Source organism: Globicephala melas, chromosome 11, assembly GCF_963455315.2.
Source record: "Globicephala melas chromosome 11, mGloMel1.2, whole genome shotgun sequence".
In the NCBI taxonomy this organism is placed as follows: domain Eukaryota; kingdom Metazoa; phylum Chordata; class Mammalia; order Artiodactyla; family Delphinidae; genus Globicephala; species Globicephala melas.
Genome location: NC_083324.2, coordinates 57,178,677 through 57,195,785, shown reverse-complemented (window position 1 = coordinate 57,195,785; position 17,109 = coordinate 57,178,677). Strand labels below are relative to the sequence as shown.

General features: G+C 35.0%; 1 protein-coding gene across 1 annotated transcript in view; it reads left to right on the top strand.

Moving 5' to 3' along the window:
* The window catches only part of KHDRBS2 (KH RNA binding domain containing, signal transduction associated 2), a 699,880-nt gene that overhangs the window by 615,218 nt on the left and 67,553 nt on the right, over positions 1 to 17,109 (top strand). Inside the window, exon 7 of the mRNA XM_030840977.2 lies at positions 15,084 to 15,166. Coding sequence (XP_030696837.1) covers positions 15,084 to 15,166 — 83 coding nt within the window. The remainder of the gene's footprint in view (positions 1 to 15,083; positions 15,167 to 17,109) is intronic.

The following is a 17,109-nucleotide window of genomic DNA, read 5'->3' as shown; positions in this document are numbered from 1 at the left end:
TAAAGGCCAGGCAGTGTTAGTAGAGTTAAAAATTTTCCCTTTCCAGCCCTTCTATTTCTTTAAATTTCCAATTTTTAAGAATATATTCCAGAGGTGTTTCTTCTGGCTTAGAAGGGGATCCTCCTATGTTGAGTAACCTGCAACCAAGAGCACTCCTAGAAATGAAGTCTGTAATCTCAGAGACATTTATTAGGAGGCTTTTGTCAGAAGGGGATTAGAGTGTCCTCCAAATTCTCATCTTACCTAATGGGATTTTGAGGGCCCTCTATTCTCCCATAGCCTAACCAGACATCTCTGGTTAACCCAGTCCCTCGCACAAGGGGGCCCCGATAGGGTATGTTTGAACCAGTGCCAGTGCATTGACAGGACTCTCTTTGATGGAGATCTGGCGTCCATAATGCTTATGTCCTATAACAATTTTTCCTATGTCAGGGTGTATTCCTCGAGATTGAGCATCTGTGAAGCCTTATTAAAGGATGTGGGCTGCTTGGAAGTGGCCAGCCCAATAGGTAGTCTGTAAGGAGGTATGGGCTGCCAAGGCCTAGAGTGAAGGGGGTCCTAGAGGTGCAAAAAGGAACTCCTGGAGGAATTGGAGTTGGGCGCAATGGAAAATGCCACAGGGGTCAGGACCTGAGGGCCTAGAGGTAGGAGTATTCCCACAGGGGATTTTTTGTGCATAGAGTAAGGTGAGAGACTAGACAGCAGAAGAACCCAAAACCCTATCTCCTATTTGTTTGGCAGCTGTGATAAAAATTGGGGAGAGCCTGATGATTCCATCTGACACAAGGAACAGTGCGTTTGGACAATGTTTCCCATGTAATTTAACATACAAAATGAACCCAATTAGTTTAGGACCTCTCTTTAGGATTCTCCAAGGGCCCTTTGAAGCACCCCAAAGTTAGCTGGTGGGGGGCTCAAAAGAACTTTAATTAGAATTTGATACTTGGGATGTCTGTCAAAAATTTCAAAAAGCTTTACAAACACTTGGTCAGTTAGAATCATAGGTGGCTGTGAAACCATTATTCCTAGACTAAGGTGAAAAAAAAAAGATTTCAAAAGTAAATACAGATCATTTAAAGGCACAGAAACTCATACAATCTGTTATCAAAAACAGCATTCCAGGAAAACTTTGTTCTCTTTTGAGAGAGAGAAACCAAATCCAGTCCTGCATCAGCCTACTCATAATAAAATCCATTTACCTAATTAAATTTAATCCCACCTTAGAAAGTCCTGACCACATACAAAATTCTTTTCTCAATGTTCCTCTTCCACAAACCTGCAAATTTCTGTAGCCAGAAAGTCCCTTATTCTTTCCATTCAGAAATAACCAGCTTTGGAACAAACTCACCCTTTTTCCATTAACAAAATGTATTTCCATTACTCATACATTTCTTTCTGAAAACACACATCCTACTTTCCTTAAGCCACTATGAACTGTCATTTACATTAGCATTCTATAAATTGGTAGAGAACATCTCAAGGTGACACCAAACAACTTTAGTTTCTCTCTCACAAGAAGACAAAAGTAGGTAAATTTAGACCTGTTTAACAATTAATGTTCCCAATATTTTATCTTATTTGAAATGGCCTGGATATTCAATGAATTCCTATCATTTAACTTAATTTAGTTTTAAGTTACAAAGTTTGGAGGGACTATTTAAATGGACGTTTCCAAAACATAATTATTCCTATAGAGTTTACCAAAACGCTCTTATCTCAGTAACATTTACTTAAAAGTTTAATCATATCAGGTTATTTTCCATATTAACAGATTTTATAACTGAAACAATATGCACTTATTGACTTTCAGTAACCATAGGTACAATAAAAGTATTATACTTAATGTTGATGACTCTAAAGACAGATTTGCATTAATTAAACCCACAAGCTTAAGCTATGTCTAATACCAGAGATTAATTAGATATTGAATATTTCCCAGATCACATTAACCCAAAATGTATTCTGGTGAGCCTCCTTTATATTTCTGAGAATGTGTATAAGCACTCCATTTCCTTAAACCAATTAAATACAGATCATTTACAAGTTAATTTTCCATAAAGACAGAACCAGAGACCTCATAGTTTCCCACTTGAATTTAAAATGGCCCATTTTTTCCCTTGGTCTGGGAGACTACAGATGAATCAGGTAGTTCCTGAGAGCCCAGGCAGAATAGTTACACTACAAAGCAGAAGAGACAGATGCAAGACCTTAGAGCTCAGGCAGAAAGAATAGTTACACTGCAAAAGCAGAGGAGGGAAAAATGCAAGCTCCTTTCTTTTCTTTTTTGTTTTTTAAAATCCCACCAAGTAAGCCAAGCATGGAATCTCAGGGAAAGTGCACTGCATTTGTATTTCAAGGTTTAAATGCTCCACCATGCCCACAATTTTGGCAGAGACTTCAGGTATAAGGATCCAGGGAGGGGGAAGCGGAGGAGGGACAGAAAAGACTGAAAAAGGGAAAGAGACAGCAGGAAAATACAGGTGAGAATACTGGGATGATAGGACATCCAGCCAGTTCATGATATGAGGTTTAACCCCCTATCACTCTCATAAATCTCCTGTCAGGGAGAGGCTGCTGGACCAGGGTCTGCACGGTGTGAGGCACACCTCTCCCACCTCTGTAACCATCAAGGGGAGCCATTGCCGGCCAGAGGGAGCATGGTCTCACAAGCTGAGAGGAGTGAGGCTGTAGCTGCCAATATCCAGTCTCTCAGAAGCGGGGGACAGAGGTAAGAGAGGACAGAGAGAGAAGAGGACAGAGAGAGGAGAAGTGGAGAGATTTCAGGAGAGGGAAAAGACAAGGGGGAGGGGAAAGTGTAGTCTGAATGAGGGTACTGAGGTCCCCAGGGGCCAGGAAGGCAGACTTACCAAATCCAGTGACACTGAAACAAGAGGTTCAGGTGGCCACTTGTCACCCATGGGGAAGCTTTATTTGGTGGTCCTGGAGGTACCCAGATCCTCTCCCAAGAAGGGGACAACTGCCTCACATTGGGTGCCATAAATCTGATACCAACCAGGGTTGTTGGCCTTCCCCAGTCAACAGAAATTGGCTAGAAGCCAGACAAGAAATTCAGGCAAGGCTTTATTGGGAACCCTCCTGCAGAAGGGGGAAGCGAGAACAAACAACAGGTTCACTTGATTGTTCACTCTCTGGGCGGGGCAGTGAGCTTGTTCCTTATATGGGGTGAGGGTAGGGGTGTGTCCAGGGGTTGGGCTGGAGAGGTGGCTTAGGTGGTTTGCCCACCCCTTAGGTGGTGTTGTGTGCAGAGGGCATGTGTAGTACCCTGCTTTTGCTCCCAACACCCTTTTTTTTCTCCTGGATCTTCAGAAGTGGCAGTTGACTATTTTTAGTCTTTTTGTATCTTTTTGTCCATAATTTGCCCCAACTGCACATGCATGCAGTTATTTTTAGTCCCATACAGTTTCTTTGTATTTTGTTGCTTGAGGAGAGGTTTGTCCACGTGCAAAGTGTCCCAGGTCCCAGCCTGTCTCAAACTGAAAAAAAAGACATGTAAAAAATCTCTGGACAGCTGAGTATTTCAAATATGTTTATTCACAAGTGCTTCAGCATCCATGTAGCCAACAGCTACATGTGGCTACTTAAATTTAAATTTAAATCAATTAAATTAAATTAAAAATTCAGTTCCTCAGTTACCCTAACCACATTTAAGTGCTCAAAAGCCACGTCTGACCAGTGACAGCACAGAACACGGAAACTTCCATCATCACAGAAAGATCTATTGGACTGCACGGCCCTAGTATGTATGAAGCCTCCATGTAGGAAATACAATAGGAGCTATAACATTATAAGCCAACACAATATTAAATTTGGAAAGAAATGAATCACCACAGAGAAAATGAATAGTTAATAGAATAATATGGCAATTTGAATTATCCTTTGATGGAAATTTGGGGTTTTAAATGGCAAACTGATATTTCTGGCCTCAATAGCTTACATTTGGTAGTTTTAATAATAGAACACGTAAAATTGTTTAATAATGCAGAATGCTGTACACCAACACATTTGTAACATTTTTAGACTAAATTTTTCAAATAAATCTCATGTAAACATAAACTATAGCTTGTGTGGTTGCAGTAGAGATGAAGGGTCCCTCCCTGCTCATACTGCCTGCCTCCAGGGCTGCTGGTTTTGGAGGAAGCCCTGAGTCACCAGTCCCACGGGAGAACCTGAGCTATGTGGAAACAAACAAACAAATAAAGCAGGCCCTGACTAGAGTAGGAGAGAATAGTTTCAAAAGAAGATTAAAAATCAAAACTAAACCTAATTTAGCAATGAGACCCCCCTTCCTATTCAAACAATGTTAACTTGAATTAAACAATTATTAATGACATAGTTAACTTGAATACTTACATTTTCTCCATGAAACTAAGCACTACGGAAACGAAACATTCCAGAAAAATAAAATTGGTAATGCTGTCATGACTCAGTGCAGGACCAAGTTTTAAAAGACAACTCATGTTTTTCATTTGTAAGTCAAAAGGTTAAAGATGAATAAAGGGCATTGTCATATCTTAGTATTTTCTAATCACAGAAATTGCAAAGAGATCAGAAATGTCTTCCTCTCAGGATAATAAAGGAATTTTTGTTAGATATGGTACCATATAACAGGGAAAAAGCCATTGTAAGAATGAAGATCACTCAACTGGTTTATATGAAATTATTATTTCATTTTGATATACATTTGCCTGATGCATAATTTATTAGAAAATGATAATTATGTAAAACAAAATGCCAAAATTGTTGTATTTATGAATGTAAAATGATGGATTCTTAAATTGCCTTCTAACTGAAAAGTGCCAGTAAAGATACTTTGGGAAAGAAATATTGAAAAATATTAAATAGATACATCATGCCATCATAGTCTTGCACAAACTATAAAATCCCTGTTTCAGCAACAAAATAATATTACCAAGAAGTGTGGCAGGAGTCATTATGGGAAGTTGAATTATTGGATTCTTTTTTATTGTGTTTTGTTTTGTTTGTTTTGTTTTTCTAATTTATCCCTGCCATGCACAGGTTGAATGAGATAGCTATGATGATGTTAACGACTTTTCATGCTTTGGTTTCTTGTAGCCTAAAATAGCAATATAAAACACATATCTGCAACCTCATAGCAGATGAAGCTATAATAGAATACATTCCCCATTTATTAGAGACTTATTTATTGTTTTCCATATAAAACTTTCAGAAAATTAAGTATTGCCACATTGTAAAGCTAGACTATTAGTTTTAGTGTTTCCCCATTCTCTGTGTGGACACATTCAGGCTTAGGATGGTTTTGAACAGATAATGATTTCCCACAGAGAGTGAGCAAGCTGCATCAGTAACAAAAACTGGGGGTGGGGGGGCGGTTTATCCATTGCCACACTGTTCCACACAAGACAGCAATCCATAATAGGAAGCTATTCTTTTAGTGGAAAAAAGAGATGGGAGATACTATTAAAATCATTCTATTTTACAAGAAACTCATCCATATATCAAGCAGAGAATGTATGATAAAAAGGTAGGGAGATATTCACATAAAAATTAAACCTTTAAGAAAAGAAACATGAGAAAGTATAAAAATCCATGATCAATCAGATACGTGTCATAAACACTGATCATTTACATGCTAAGAGAATATTGACTATTAAAATATTGGCATTTCATGTACAGATTTTATTTTAATATTTCATGATATGTTTTTTTAATTTGAATTATTACCATGAAGTGCTTTTGTAGTAACAAGAAATATATATGAAGTGGACATGCTATGCATTTTATGGTTTAACTCATCCAGAAAGGAACATATGCTTATAAGAATTAACCACACTTCATAAAGAAAGTTAAATGTCAAGTTCTTATATGACCTGTTAATTGTATTCAATAACATTAAAGGGCAGCATTTGCAAATTTCTTCTGTGCCTAGAATTTTAGAGTTTGGTGACAAATTTATGATCTTGACCCTCATAATTAAATTACTTAATTCTGGAATACTTTATGGTTTTTGATTGCATGTTCGACTTTATTTTCTTTTTCTCTCAATTGTATTAGAAAATTTCACATTATTTTCATTTATTTTCTTTTAATATCCGCTGAATTCTCAATTTTATTAGAAAATTCTGCATTATTTTCATTTATTTTCTTTTAATACCTGCTGACCTTTTACAGAAATAAAACCCCAAATGAAAATAATGACCAAATTCTAAACCTGTCACCAAGGCCTATTAAATTGAAAAGTCTTTGAAGAAACTGTGGGCACAAAGCAGAGTCAGGATGACATTTCATATTATTTAAATTTCAAAAAAGATTTTCTTCTGAAAGCCACAATAACTTATTAGCATCACAAGATATTTTTGCTTCTCTTTAGTTGACAAAAACATGTCAGTTTTATAGTTTCTAGTGTTAGTATTAGGTTTAACTACAGTTCAAATACATATTTTTTGTATCTACAAAAATGGCAATTTTATATGATCCAACTTAACTTTTAACATAGGTAAATCCAGTACAATAGCAGTTAGCCAAACTCTCAGTAACATAATATTTTGGAAACGTGCATTTTCCAGAATATATGCTAAGAAATGTTCTGAACTATTTTGTATGATGATTCTCTTAGTTACAGAAAATCTTCAAAAACTTCCTAAATGCATGTTGATTAGAAAAACTCTGTATCTAGAGGAAATTTAATACATATTCTGTTTATTTTTCCATTTTTGGAAGAATTTTTGATTTGGTATCTGTGAGGTGGTAATGTATACCCAGGAACAGCCAGAGATCCTTACAGGTTAATGTCCAAAACATACACTGGCATGGGGATTTTACAACAGGCCTTTAGAGAAATATCATATCTTTTTATAAATTCAAGATTGATTTTCTTTCTAAAGTGGGATCTTCTTGAAGAAAACAGGATTATATTTATAACAGCTTGTGCCTTTATTTCCTAGTGAGATAAAGGACAATTAAACATGGGAAGGGGGGCTCTCGTAACACTGGCTTCATGTAGGGCATGGTGTAGCCTAAATTTCTCCTCTCAGTAGACACCCTGAACAGCGGTTGTAATTTCAACTGTCATCTTTATGTTGATCACTTCCAGAGCTATATCTCTAGCCCAGACTGCCTAAGCTTCCAACTTCTCTATACAATTGCCTAAAACCATCTCTTCATGGCATCAAGGTTATCTGCTGCTATCCTAACTGCCTGCCAGGGGAACACTTAATCCTCTTTGGAAGAAAATATTATCAGGCAAAACCCTTCACAAATTTCTATAGACAATATCAAGAATTCAGTAAATAAAATTATAAGGCATGAGGAAACCAAGAGGAAAAATAAAGACACAAGTGATTCAGACATTGGAGTTATCATCCAGGGGTTTTATAGTAACTATGATTAACTTAGTCAAGAAAATGGGAAAAATGGAGCCTAGTCCCAAAAGACTTGGAATTTTTTAAAGAGTCAAATGAATGTAACAAAATGCAGATAGATCTATGTATTGTCATTCCACTGCTTGAAATCTTTCCATGGCTTTCTTCCCTATAGGATAAAAGTAAAATCCTTGCTGTGTCATAGGAAGCACTTCAGACCTGACTCCTACCTACTTCTTTAGCCCAACTGCCTACCATTTCTTAGGCATTTGTGTTTTAGTTAGATCCAACTGCTAGTGGTTCACCAAACAGTATTTTCTTTCATGTTGCCATGCATTCACACTTGGAAATTGGAATGCTCTGACACTACCCACTTGTCCCTCTAGAAAATATATTTATCCACAAATAACCATCTCAAATAAGGCCTTCCCTGAGAATTTCCACCTAAAATCTCCAGACAGATTTATGCATTCCTTCCAATGTGATGTCATAGCCCCTATTATATAATCTATTGAAGCACTTTCCACTTCTATTTCAATTTTTTTTATATATACCAGTTGATCTCCTCTAGTAAGCTGAGAGCAGCGCTGTGCTAGAGCTGACTTGTGCTGGCTCACAAGATCTCTTGTAAAATTTCCAGGAATTTCATGAATTGGTTGTTAAACACAGCCATTATTAAAAATTAAATTTCATAAACTTAAAATTAAATAAATTATATTAAAGACAAAGGGTTAATATTTAAAAGCTCATTATTATCTAATTGTTTCATTACACTCTATGCTTAAGGTTATGTCTGTTGTTCTGTATGGCAGAAATAATATATGGTGTGCTACTGTTTACCTCTTCCCAAATTTGTTTTTAAGGATATCGTATTGCTATCTTGAAATCAGCCATAGAAAGAATATTTATACCACAGATACTGGCAAATGCTAAAAACCAGGACTTGATTTTTTGTTACTGTGATTATGTAGACAAGAAAATGATGGAGAAAATGTTAATAAAGCAGATTTAACTTAAAAGTCTGTTATGTCTGTAGCCCTTATATTGTGACCAGAACACGAAATTGAGGAAATATCCTTCTAGTGTGTAAAAAACATTGTCCAATTCAGAACAAAGTTGCTCACAAAAATGACAAATGAGTAAAGTTCTGACATGCATATTTGAGGCTTCCTTTTCATTTTGCTTGTCAACATAAATGAAAATTTCAAGTGACATTAATGTCAGATTTCTACATGTTCATCAATACAGGGCTGTCTCTGATGAATCAAAGAGTAATCAAGTATTTATCTTATCTGTGCTGTGATTTATAGTGGTGTTATTGTAACAACAGAATTATAAAAATTGATAGTGAATTTTTCAAGAAACAGCAAGTCACACTGAAGTTATATGTGTACAGAAGTTACAATAAATTCTATATTTTATCTTTAAATTGAGTGCCATAAATTTTATTTTTAATGTAAATGAAATATAAATTTTAAATATAAATTAAATGTATTTGTTTTTATTTGTAAATACTGCGCTTTATGTCACTAAAATTTATAATAACATTATACATGCACACACACATACATACACGTGCATACAATTTTTTCAAACATCACTGGTTGAGAATGTCTAAAAGACAGGAATTATGTCTTATTCTTCTTTTGTCTCTATTGCTAGGAATAATAGGTAATTCAGTGGTTAATATTTATAAAGTCTGCTGAATTACTATTATTTTAAGCTTATTGTAGAGCCAATATTATTTCCTTTTGAAAACCCAAAATTTGTGCAGAAATTATAGTTCAGGAAGGGATGTTTAGATCAAAATGACCTCCTTAAATTAAAAAAACTAGTAGGCATATTTGTGCCAAGAAATACATTTTCCAAAGTAGCTTTGAAAAGGGCTGGATTTGTAAAACATGTGTTTATAGTAATACGCATGTATCCTGTATGTTGCTGTGCCCAATACTCAGATGTATAAAGTGATCTAAAATTCACAGGACACTGCAGAGAACTTGTCCTCTTCTTTCATTATTTCTCACGCCTTCATGTCAGGTCTACATTTTATATTGTACCTTATATAAATTGCACAGGACCTGGTGAAGATCTGGAAAATAGCCAAGATTGTGTTTCCTAAAAAATCCGATGAGGATCTGCTTTTATTTGGCTCAAATATAGAAAACTAAAGAATTTAAAACTTCATAAATATGAAGAAATTCTAGGTAATAGGGATATTCTTCATGTCTCCAAAAGAAATGAATCTTATCTCCTTGAGCATTTTCTTTTTTGTGAGAGATGCCAAATCATCTGTCTTCAGCTAGAAGGAAATAGAGTTAAAACTTTTAGTTGTAGAGGGAGGTTTTTCCTTCACTGGGACATCAGATGTACCCTTTATTCTTTAGGAAATTCTACTTTGAGACTGTGATAGAATAAGTAACTTCTAAAATAGTCTTTTTATTAGTACAAATGTGTTAATAGGCTGGGACATAATACCCCAGTAATTTCTTCAAAAGAAACAGCAGAAACAATGGAGCAAAAGTGGGAAAAATTTTTAGAATTTTTGATCTTTTATGCTTTGATATTTTAGTTGAATACCCTTATTTAATTTGAATCTCTTGCAGATACTGACTGGTCCTTTTGGAAGCATATCTATTTTAGTGATTTACCTTAGAACATCACCAGCATGATCTATATTTTTACCTGTCCTAAGAAAACCACATAAATATTTACACCAAATTGTAGAAAACAATAATAGATTAAGTATAAGTATCCACATTTACCTTCTCTTTTACAAAAGTACAAGTATTTATGGACAACTTCACTATATGCTTTAGGAAATTGTGGGTTGTCAGGAAAGATTTCCATCTATTCTGTGGATTTTCTGTGTTAATATTTTAAAAAGTGAAAGTGTAAATGAGGAAAGAAAATGTAATACTCTTCCACAGGCCAAATGGTAAAACTATTCTTCATAAATAGATATAATACTACTCTCTACCCATCATTTGTAATATTCCCCTTTTAGTGGTGATTGATTTGAGTCAATCCATATCTACACTGGATGAGAATAGTCTCCTTTGTACTAATTTAACAATTCAATACATATTTATTGAATGAATACTCTATGGAATACACTATGCTAAGCATCACAAGGCACCAAAAAGGGACTAACTTGCTTTTCAGGAGCATACATTTAAAAAGAGAAAATTATAGAAAAATAAATATGGTATATGTTTAGACATTGTGGGTAGCAGTGAGAAGAAAACAACAGGCTACTAAATTCAGAGGGCAGAGGGTTACCTTATGCTTGGTAGAAGCAGGAAAATCTTCCTGAAATCATGTAATGTAAATGGCCTTTAGAAATCAGTAGCATTTTAACAGATAGAAATAGGAGAAAGGAAGGGAATTCAAGAGGCTGAAGGTCTCAAAGATCTGCACCTGCCACTCATGGCTATTCTATCCCTTTGCTATAGAACACAAACACTGCAAAAAAAAAAAAAAAAAAAAAAAGGAACAAGACAAAACAAAACTTGCTTGCTTCCTGTTGGAAGTTAGAGCTCTTGAGTCCTGAGTAGGACGTGGAGATGAATGAAGCTAAATTTTTCCAAACTTGGCAGAAGAACAATAGCCTGGGTGTTAGAAAAGAGACACGTGTGGCAAATATCATTAATTCCCCAGTTACAGACCCAGGTGGATGCCCAGGATAGAGAGCTGGGAACAGGCACTGCCAGTTGCAGCACTGAGAATTCTAACTGCATTGTTAACTCTTATTCTACCTGAGAGGAGATGAGACCTTGGGATGAGGATAGGATGCTGATACAAGGAAATCTCCTCTCCACACCCTAATAGTTATTAGAACGTATGTGTGGATATTTTATAGAATAGTTGGAAGATGAATTTATAGAATTCTCTCATTAGTAAAATAAAAAATAAGAGATATCACATAGGACATAAAGATAAAATTAATGCGCCAATCCAGAAGATCCAACATCTCACTAGTGAGAGTTCTAGAGAGTGAGAAGAAAAATGAAGCACTTCCCAGAACTGGAGAGTATAAGCTTCCAGATGGAGAGAGCTTATTAAGTACCCAGCACAAGGAATAAAAGGAAATGCACACACATGGGCACAACATTGGGAAATTTCAAAACATCAGGGAAAAATATAAAAACATCTAGAAACGGAAAAAATAAAATGAGACAAAACAAAACTAGGTCACATACAAGTAGCAGGAATTCTCAAGACCACATGTATGTAATGATAGAAAACATTGAATCAAAGCCCTCAAAATTTTGATTGAAAATAATCTTCAGCCTCAACTTTTATACTCAACCAATCAGTAGTGTGGAACTAGAATTTTTAAATTTGTAAATGTTCAACACAATATCACATATGTAGTGTTCTTTGAAAACTATTCAGTGGGAATGTAATTATGAGAATAATCAGACAAATTCAGAATGTGGGACAGTCTGCAAAAACACTGGTCCAGACTACACAAAAAGTTAGTGTTATGAAAAGCAGTAAAAGGCTGGAAGACGATGCTAGTTCCAAAAAGACTAAACATATAATGATTAAATGCAATTCATGAATCTTGATTGGATTCTGATTTAAAACAAAATAGGGGCTTCCCTCGTGGCTCAGTGGTTAAGAATCTGCCTGCCAATGCAGGGTACAGGGGTTCGAGCCCTGGTCCAGGAAGATCCCACATGCCACAGAGCAATGAAGCCCTTTGTCACAACTACTGAACCTGTGCTCTAGAGGCTGTGAGCCACAACTATGGAGCCCACATGCCACAACAACTGAAGCCCATGAACCTAGAGCCCATGCTCCACAACAAGAGAAGCCACCGCAGTGAGAAGTCCATGCACTGCAACCAAGAGTAGCCCCCGCTCACCACAACCAGAGAAAGCCAGTGTGCAGCAACGAAGACCCAACACAGTCAAAAATAAATAAATAAAATAAATAAATTTTTAAAAGCTATAAAAGTCCTGTTTTTGACAATAACAGAACTTTAATTATGGACTTCACAGTAAATGATATTATGAAATTATTGTGAACTTTTTTGAGGGAGTAATAATATTGTATCTATGTAGGAGCATATCCTTATACTCAGGAGATGCAAGCTGAGCTATTTAGTGATGAAATATATTTCTGGAGCAGACTTACACACGGCTTAGAATATTTATACATACACACACACACACACACATATATATACATACATATATATAGTGAGATAATGTAGGTGGGACAAAATTGGCATATCTAGATGAAGAGTAGTTGAATTCATTGTACTATTATTTAACTTTTCTGTATAATTTAAATTCTTCACCCAAAAAAGTAAAATATAGAAGCTAGTTATGGAGGGAGAGTGAAGCTAAAGAGGAGAGAGAGACAGAGAGAGAGAGAGAGAGAGAGAGAATGTAAATATTTCTCTCCAATATACCTCTTAATAGAGTTTACTGAAAGAGATGTTTCAGGAAGAAATGAGAACAAGCAGAAGATGGAATTTGGCAAAAGGGAATTCCATGCAAACAGTGGTGGGTGGGAGGTTTGAGAAAAACTACTCTGCCTTCAGGCCCAGGAGTTCAGCAGTCTAGACCAGTGCAATGATCTGGTCCTGTGGGAGTTGGTCTCTGTGAAGCACAAAAGGAAGTGAGAGATTATCTGATGTTTTGGAATATTTGGAAATATTATTGCTAGATTAGGATAACTATTGGGACAATAGAAGACAAATAATTCTAATATAGAAAACCAAGAAAATAGTAAAGTGAATGAGCAATTACTAACTTTAGGAGAAACAAAAAGATATGAAAATAAAACAGAATTATACTAATCTATTTGGATCATTTATGAATAATAATTATTTATTACTCAGTAAGAAGGTAGACATTTACTAGTTAATGAAAAATTATGATGAAACTATATTAGGAAGACAGTTATAGGGAGACATATTGGGAGGAGTCTACAATAGAATTAAATCCTTCACAACATGAATTGCCAGTCAATAGAAAGACCACTAAAATTCATAAATCAAACAACATAAATTTAAACATATTACTTAATAACACAAAAATAAATGCTTAAATACTACTAAAATAATAGATAAAAATGCAAAATGAGAACTGGAAGTTGGAGAGGGACAAGACAAGTGGCTGCTGATTTTTGGACATAAACCTTTCAGTACTCTTTTAAAATAATCTCTATGCAATAGTTTCATATACAAAAATTAACTTTAGATTAATTTTTTAAAACATCAATAGGAACTTAATTAGAACATTCAAAGATCAAATGGAGAAACTGTTCCATACTGCAGAGCAAAAATATGATGAAATGGAAATCATTAATGGAAAAATACAAGAAAATGAGGTTAGACAGAAAATCTCAAAATAACATTATATAACGGGTAAACCACATGTGGAAGTAATAAAGAAGTAACATTTTTAAAACTTCCTTAAGTTGATGAAAAATATTAGTCTTCAGATTAAATGGACTCAAAAGTCTTAGTCAAAATTAATATGGAAACTTTCACATCTGCACTTTTTTTCTCTTTAAATTTCTGAACACAATGACAGAGACTTGAAAGCCTCCAGATTGAAATGGAATTACAGAATTGGTAGGGTGGGATGGAAGTACATTCCAAGGAAAGCGATACAGCAACAAAGATCCAGAAGCAGAAGAGCTAAAGGTTTTCTCAGAAGTTGAGAGTAATCAAGATGGATGGCTATGATTAAGAATAAAGTCAATGACCACAAAGGGAAATAAAACTAAATCAATGTTTTGCAATGTATAACTGGAGTGTATATTTGCTAGCTTGCTTGCACATTCTAGAATCACAAATCTGCATTAACTTTGTTAGCATGAATTTAGTCAGATAACTAAACCACCACACAACATAATTTTACTCATGAGATTTAAAAGCCATAGAACGCACAACTAAGTGAAAAGTCTTTATTTCATTCCTTTTCCTTCCTCTGTTCCTTCCTTTTCCCTTTTCTTTCTTTCTTCCTTCTTTTCTTCTTTACATTTTCCCTTTCCTTTTTTTCAAACAATAATTACTACATCTTCTTTACTGAGGAATCCAGATTTTAGTTACAATCCTAATTATGACTTTGATTATTATTAAGAAAGAAAAAAATCCCAGTAGGGTTGTAACAAATAGATTAGTGTCACCATTATGTTATCATAATTATTCTTATCTACTCATAGTTTTTCAAAAAATATATATTTTGAAATTTTAAAATTGTTTTCATTAGTATTGCTCAAAATTCTAAATAAATCCAGGAGTAGGTATTGCTACTTCAATGATATGCTGTTTAATTATTAAATATTAAAATCTGAGAGATGAAATTTTATTCAATGTTGTATGGAAATTGTTAATCTAGTAAAATATGATGCAGAGTAAACACACATAAAAACTAAATTAAGATCACCTTATATAAAATCTCAATAATGGGCTTCCCTGGTGGCGCAGTGGTTGAGAGTCCGCCTGCCGATGCAGGGGACGCGGGTTCGTGCCCCAGTCTGGGAAGACACCACATGCCACGGAGCGGCTGGGCCCATGAGCCATGGCCACTGAGCCTGCACGTCCGGAGCCTGTGCTCCACAACGGGAGAGGCCACAACAGTGAGAGGCCTGCATACTACAGAAAAAAAAAAAAAGTGATATAAAATCTCATTAATCAAAAACAGATCATAGTTACTTAAATTGATTGCTAATCCATCTTTCTACCATTTTCTGCCTCAGGGTTATGATGATGGCTATGGGGGTGAATACGATGACCAGACATATGAGACTTATGACAATAGCTATGCCACCCAAGCACAAAGGTAAGGTATACATTGTTTAACACATCCTTCTCAGGATGACTTCTAATTCTGCTATTTTGTTTCTTGTATCTGAATATCAGTTACATTATGTGAAAGTTTCTAGCACTGGGTTTATTCATTGCCCTTCTGAATTATTCAGTTGCTTACTAGACTGTGAGATGTAAAATATAATAATCTTGCAATTGCTAATAATGAAATAGTAGTGTGTTCTTTTAAGACTAGATGATTATCATAACCAATCAACTCATTGAACAAGCTTGTATTTAATAAAAATACTGTTATTTTTAGATATTATTTTGGTGAATTCATAATTAAGATAATAATAAAAACAAAGCACTTGTTCAGTGTGGATTTTTTTCCCCAGAAACATAATTTTCATTTTTAAAACAAAAGATAGGGAAATGTTATTAGTGCTCTAAAAAGAAGAAAATTCTTTAAACATACTATGGAATCAAGAATTCCTTTCCTTTCTTAACTGTGATTTAAAAACTTCCAACAAACAAAAGTCCAGGAACAGACAGTATCACAGGCAAATTCTATCAAACATTTAGAGAACAGTTAACACCTATCCTTCTGAAACTATTCCAAAAAATCTCAGAGGAAGAAACACTCCCAAACTCATTCTGGAGGCCACCAAAACCAGACAAAGATACCACAAAAAAAGAAAATTACAGGCCAATATCACTGATGAACATAGATGTGAAAATCATCTACAAAATACTAGCAAAGCAAATCTAACAATACATTGAAAGAATCATATACCATGATCAAGTGGGATATATCCCAGGAATACAAAGAATCTTCAGTATACACAAATCAATCAATGTGATACACCATATTAACAAATTAAGGAATAAAAACCATATCATCATCTCAATAGATGCATAAAAAGCTTTTGACAAAATTCAACAACATTTATGATAATAACTCTCCAGAATGTGGGCATAGAGGGAACCTACCTCAACATAATAAATGCCATATATGACAAACCTACAGCTAACATCATACTCAATGGTGAAAAGCTGAAAGCATTTCCTCCAAGATCAGGAACAAGACAAGCATGTCCACCACTCTCACCACTTTTATTCAACATAGTTTTGGAAGTCCTAGCCCTGGCAATCAGAGAAGAAAAGGAAATAAAGGGAATCCAAACTGGAAAAGAAGTAAAACTATCACTGTTTGCAGATGACATGATCAGATATATAGAAAATCCTAAAGATGCTACCAGTAAACTAATAGAGCTCATCAATGAATTTGGTAATGTTGCAGGATACAAAATTAATACACAGAAATCTGTTGCATTTCTATACACTAAGAATGAAAGATCAGAAAGAGAAATTAAAGAAACAATCCCACTTATCATCACATCAAAAAGAATAAAATGCCTAGGAATAAACGTACCAAAGGAGGCAAAACACCTGTACTCAGAAAACTATAAGAGGCTGATGAAAGAAATGGATGATGACACAAACAGATGGAAAGATATACCATGTCCTTGGATTGGAAGAATCAATACTAAAAGAAAAAATCTTAAAATTTGTATGGAGACACAAAAGACCTCAAATAGCCAAAGCAATCTTGAGAAAGAAAAATTGAGCTGGAGGAATCAGGTTGTGTGACTTCAGATTATAATACAAAGCTACAGTCATCAAAACAGGATAGTACTGACACAAAAACAGAAACATAGATCAATAGAACAGGATAAAAAGCCCAGAAATAAATCCACGCACCTATGGTCAATTGATCTACAACTAAGGAGGCAAGACTATGGAGAAAATGGAGAAAAGACAGTCTCTTCAGTAAATGGTGCTGGGAAAACTGAACAGCTACATGTAAAAGAATGAAATTAGAACCTTCTTTAACACCATACACAAAAATAAACTCAAAATGGGTCAAAGGCATAAATGTAAGACCAGATACTATAAAACTCTTAGAGGAAAATA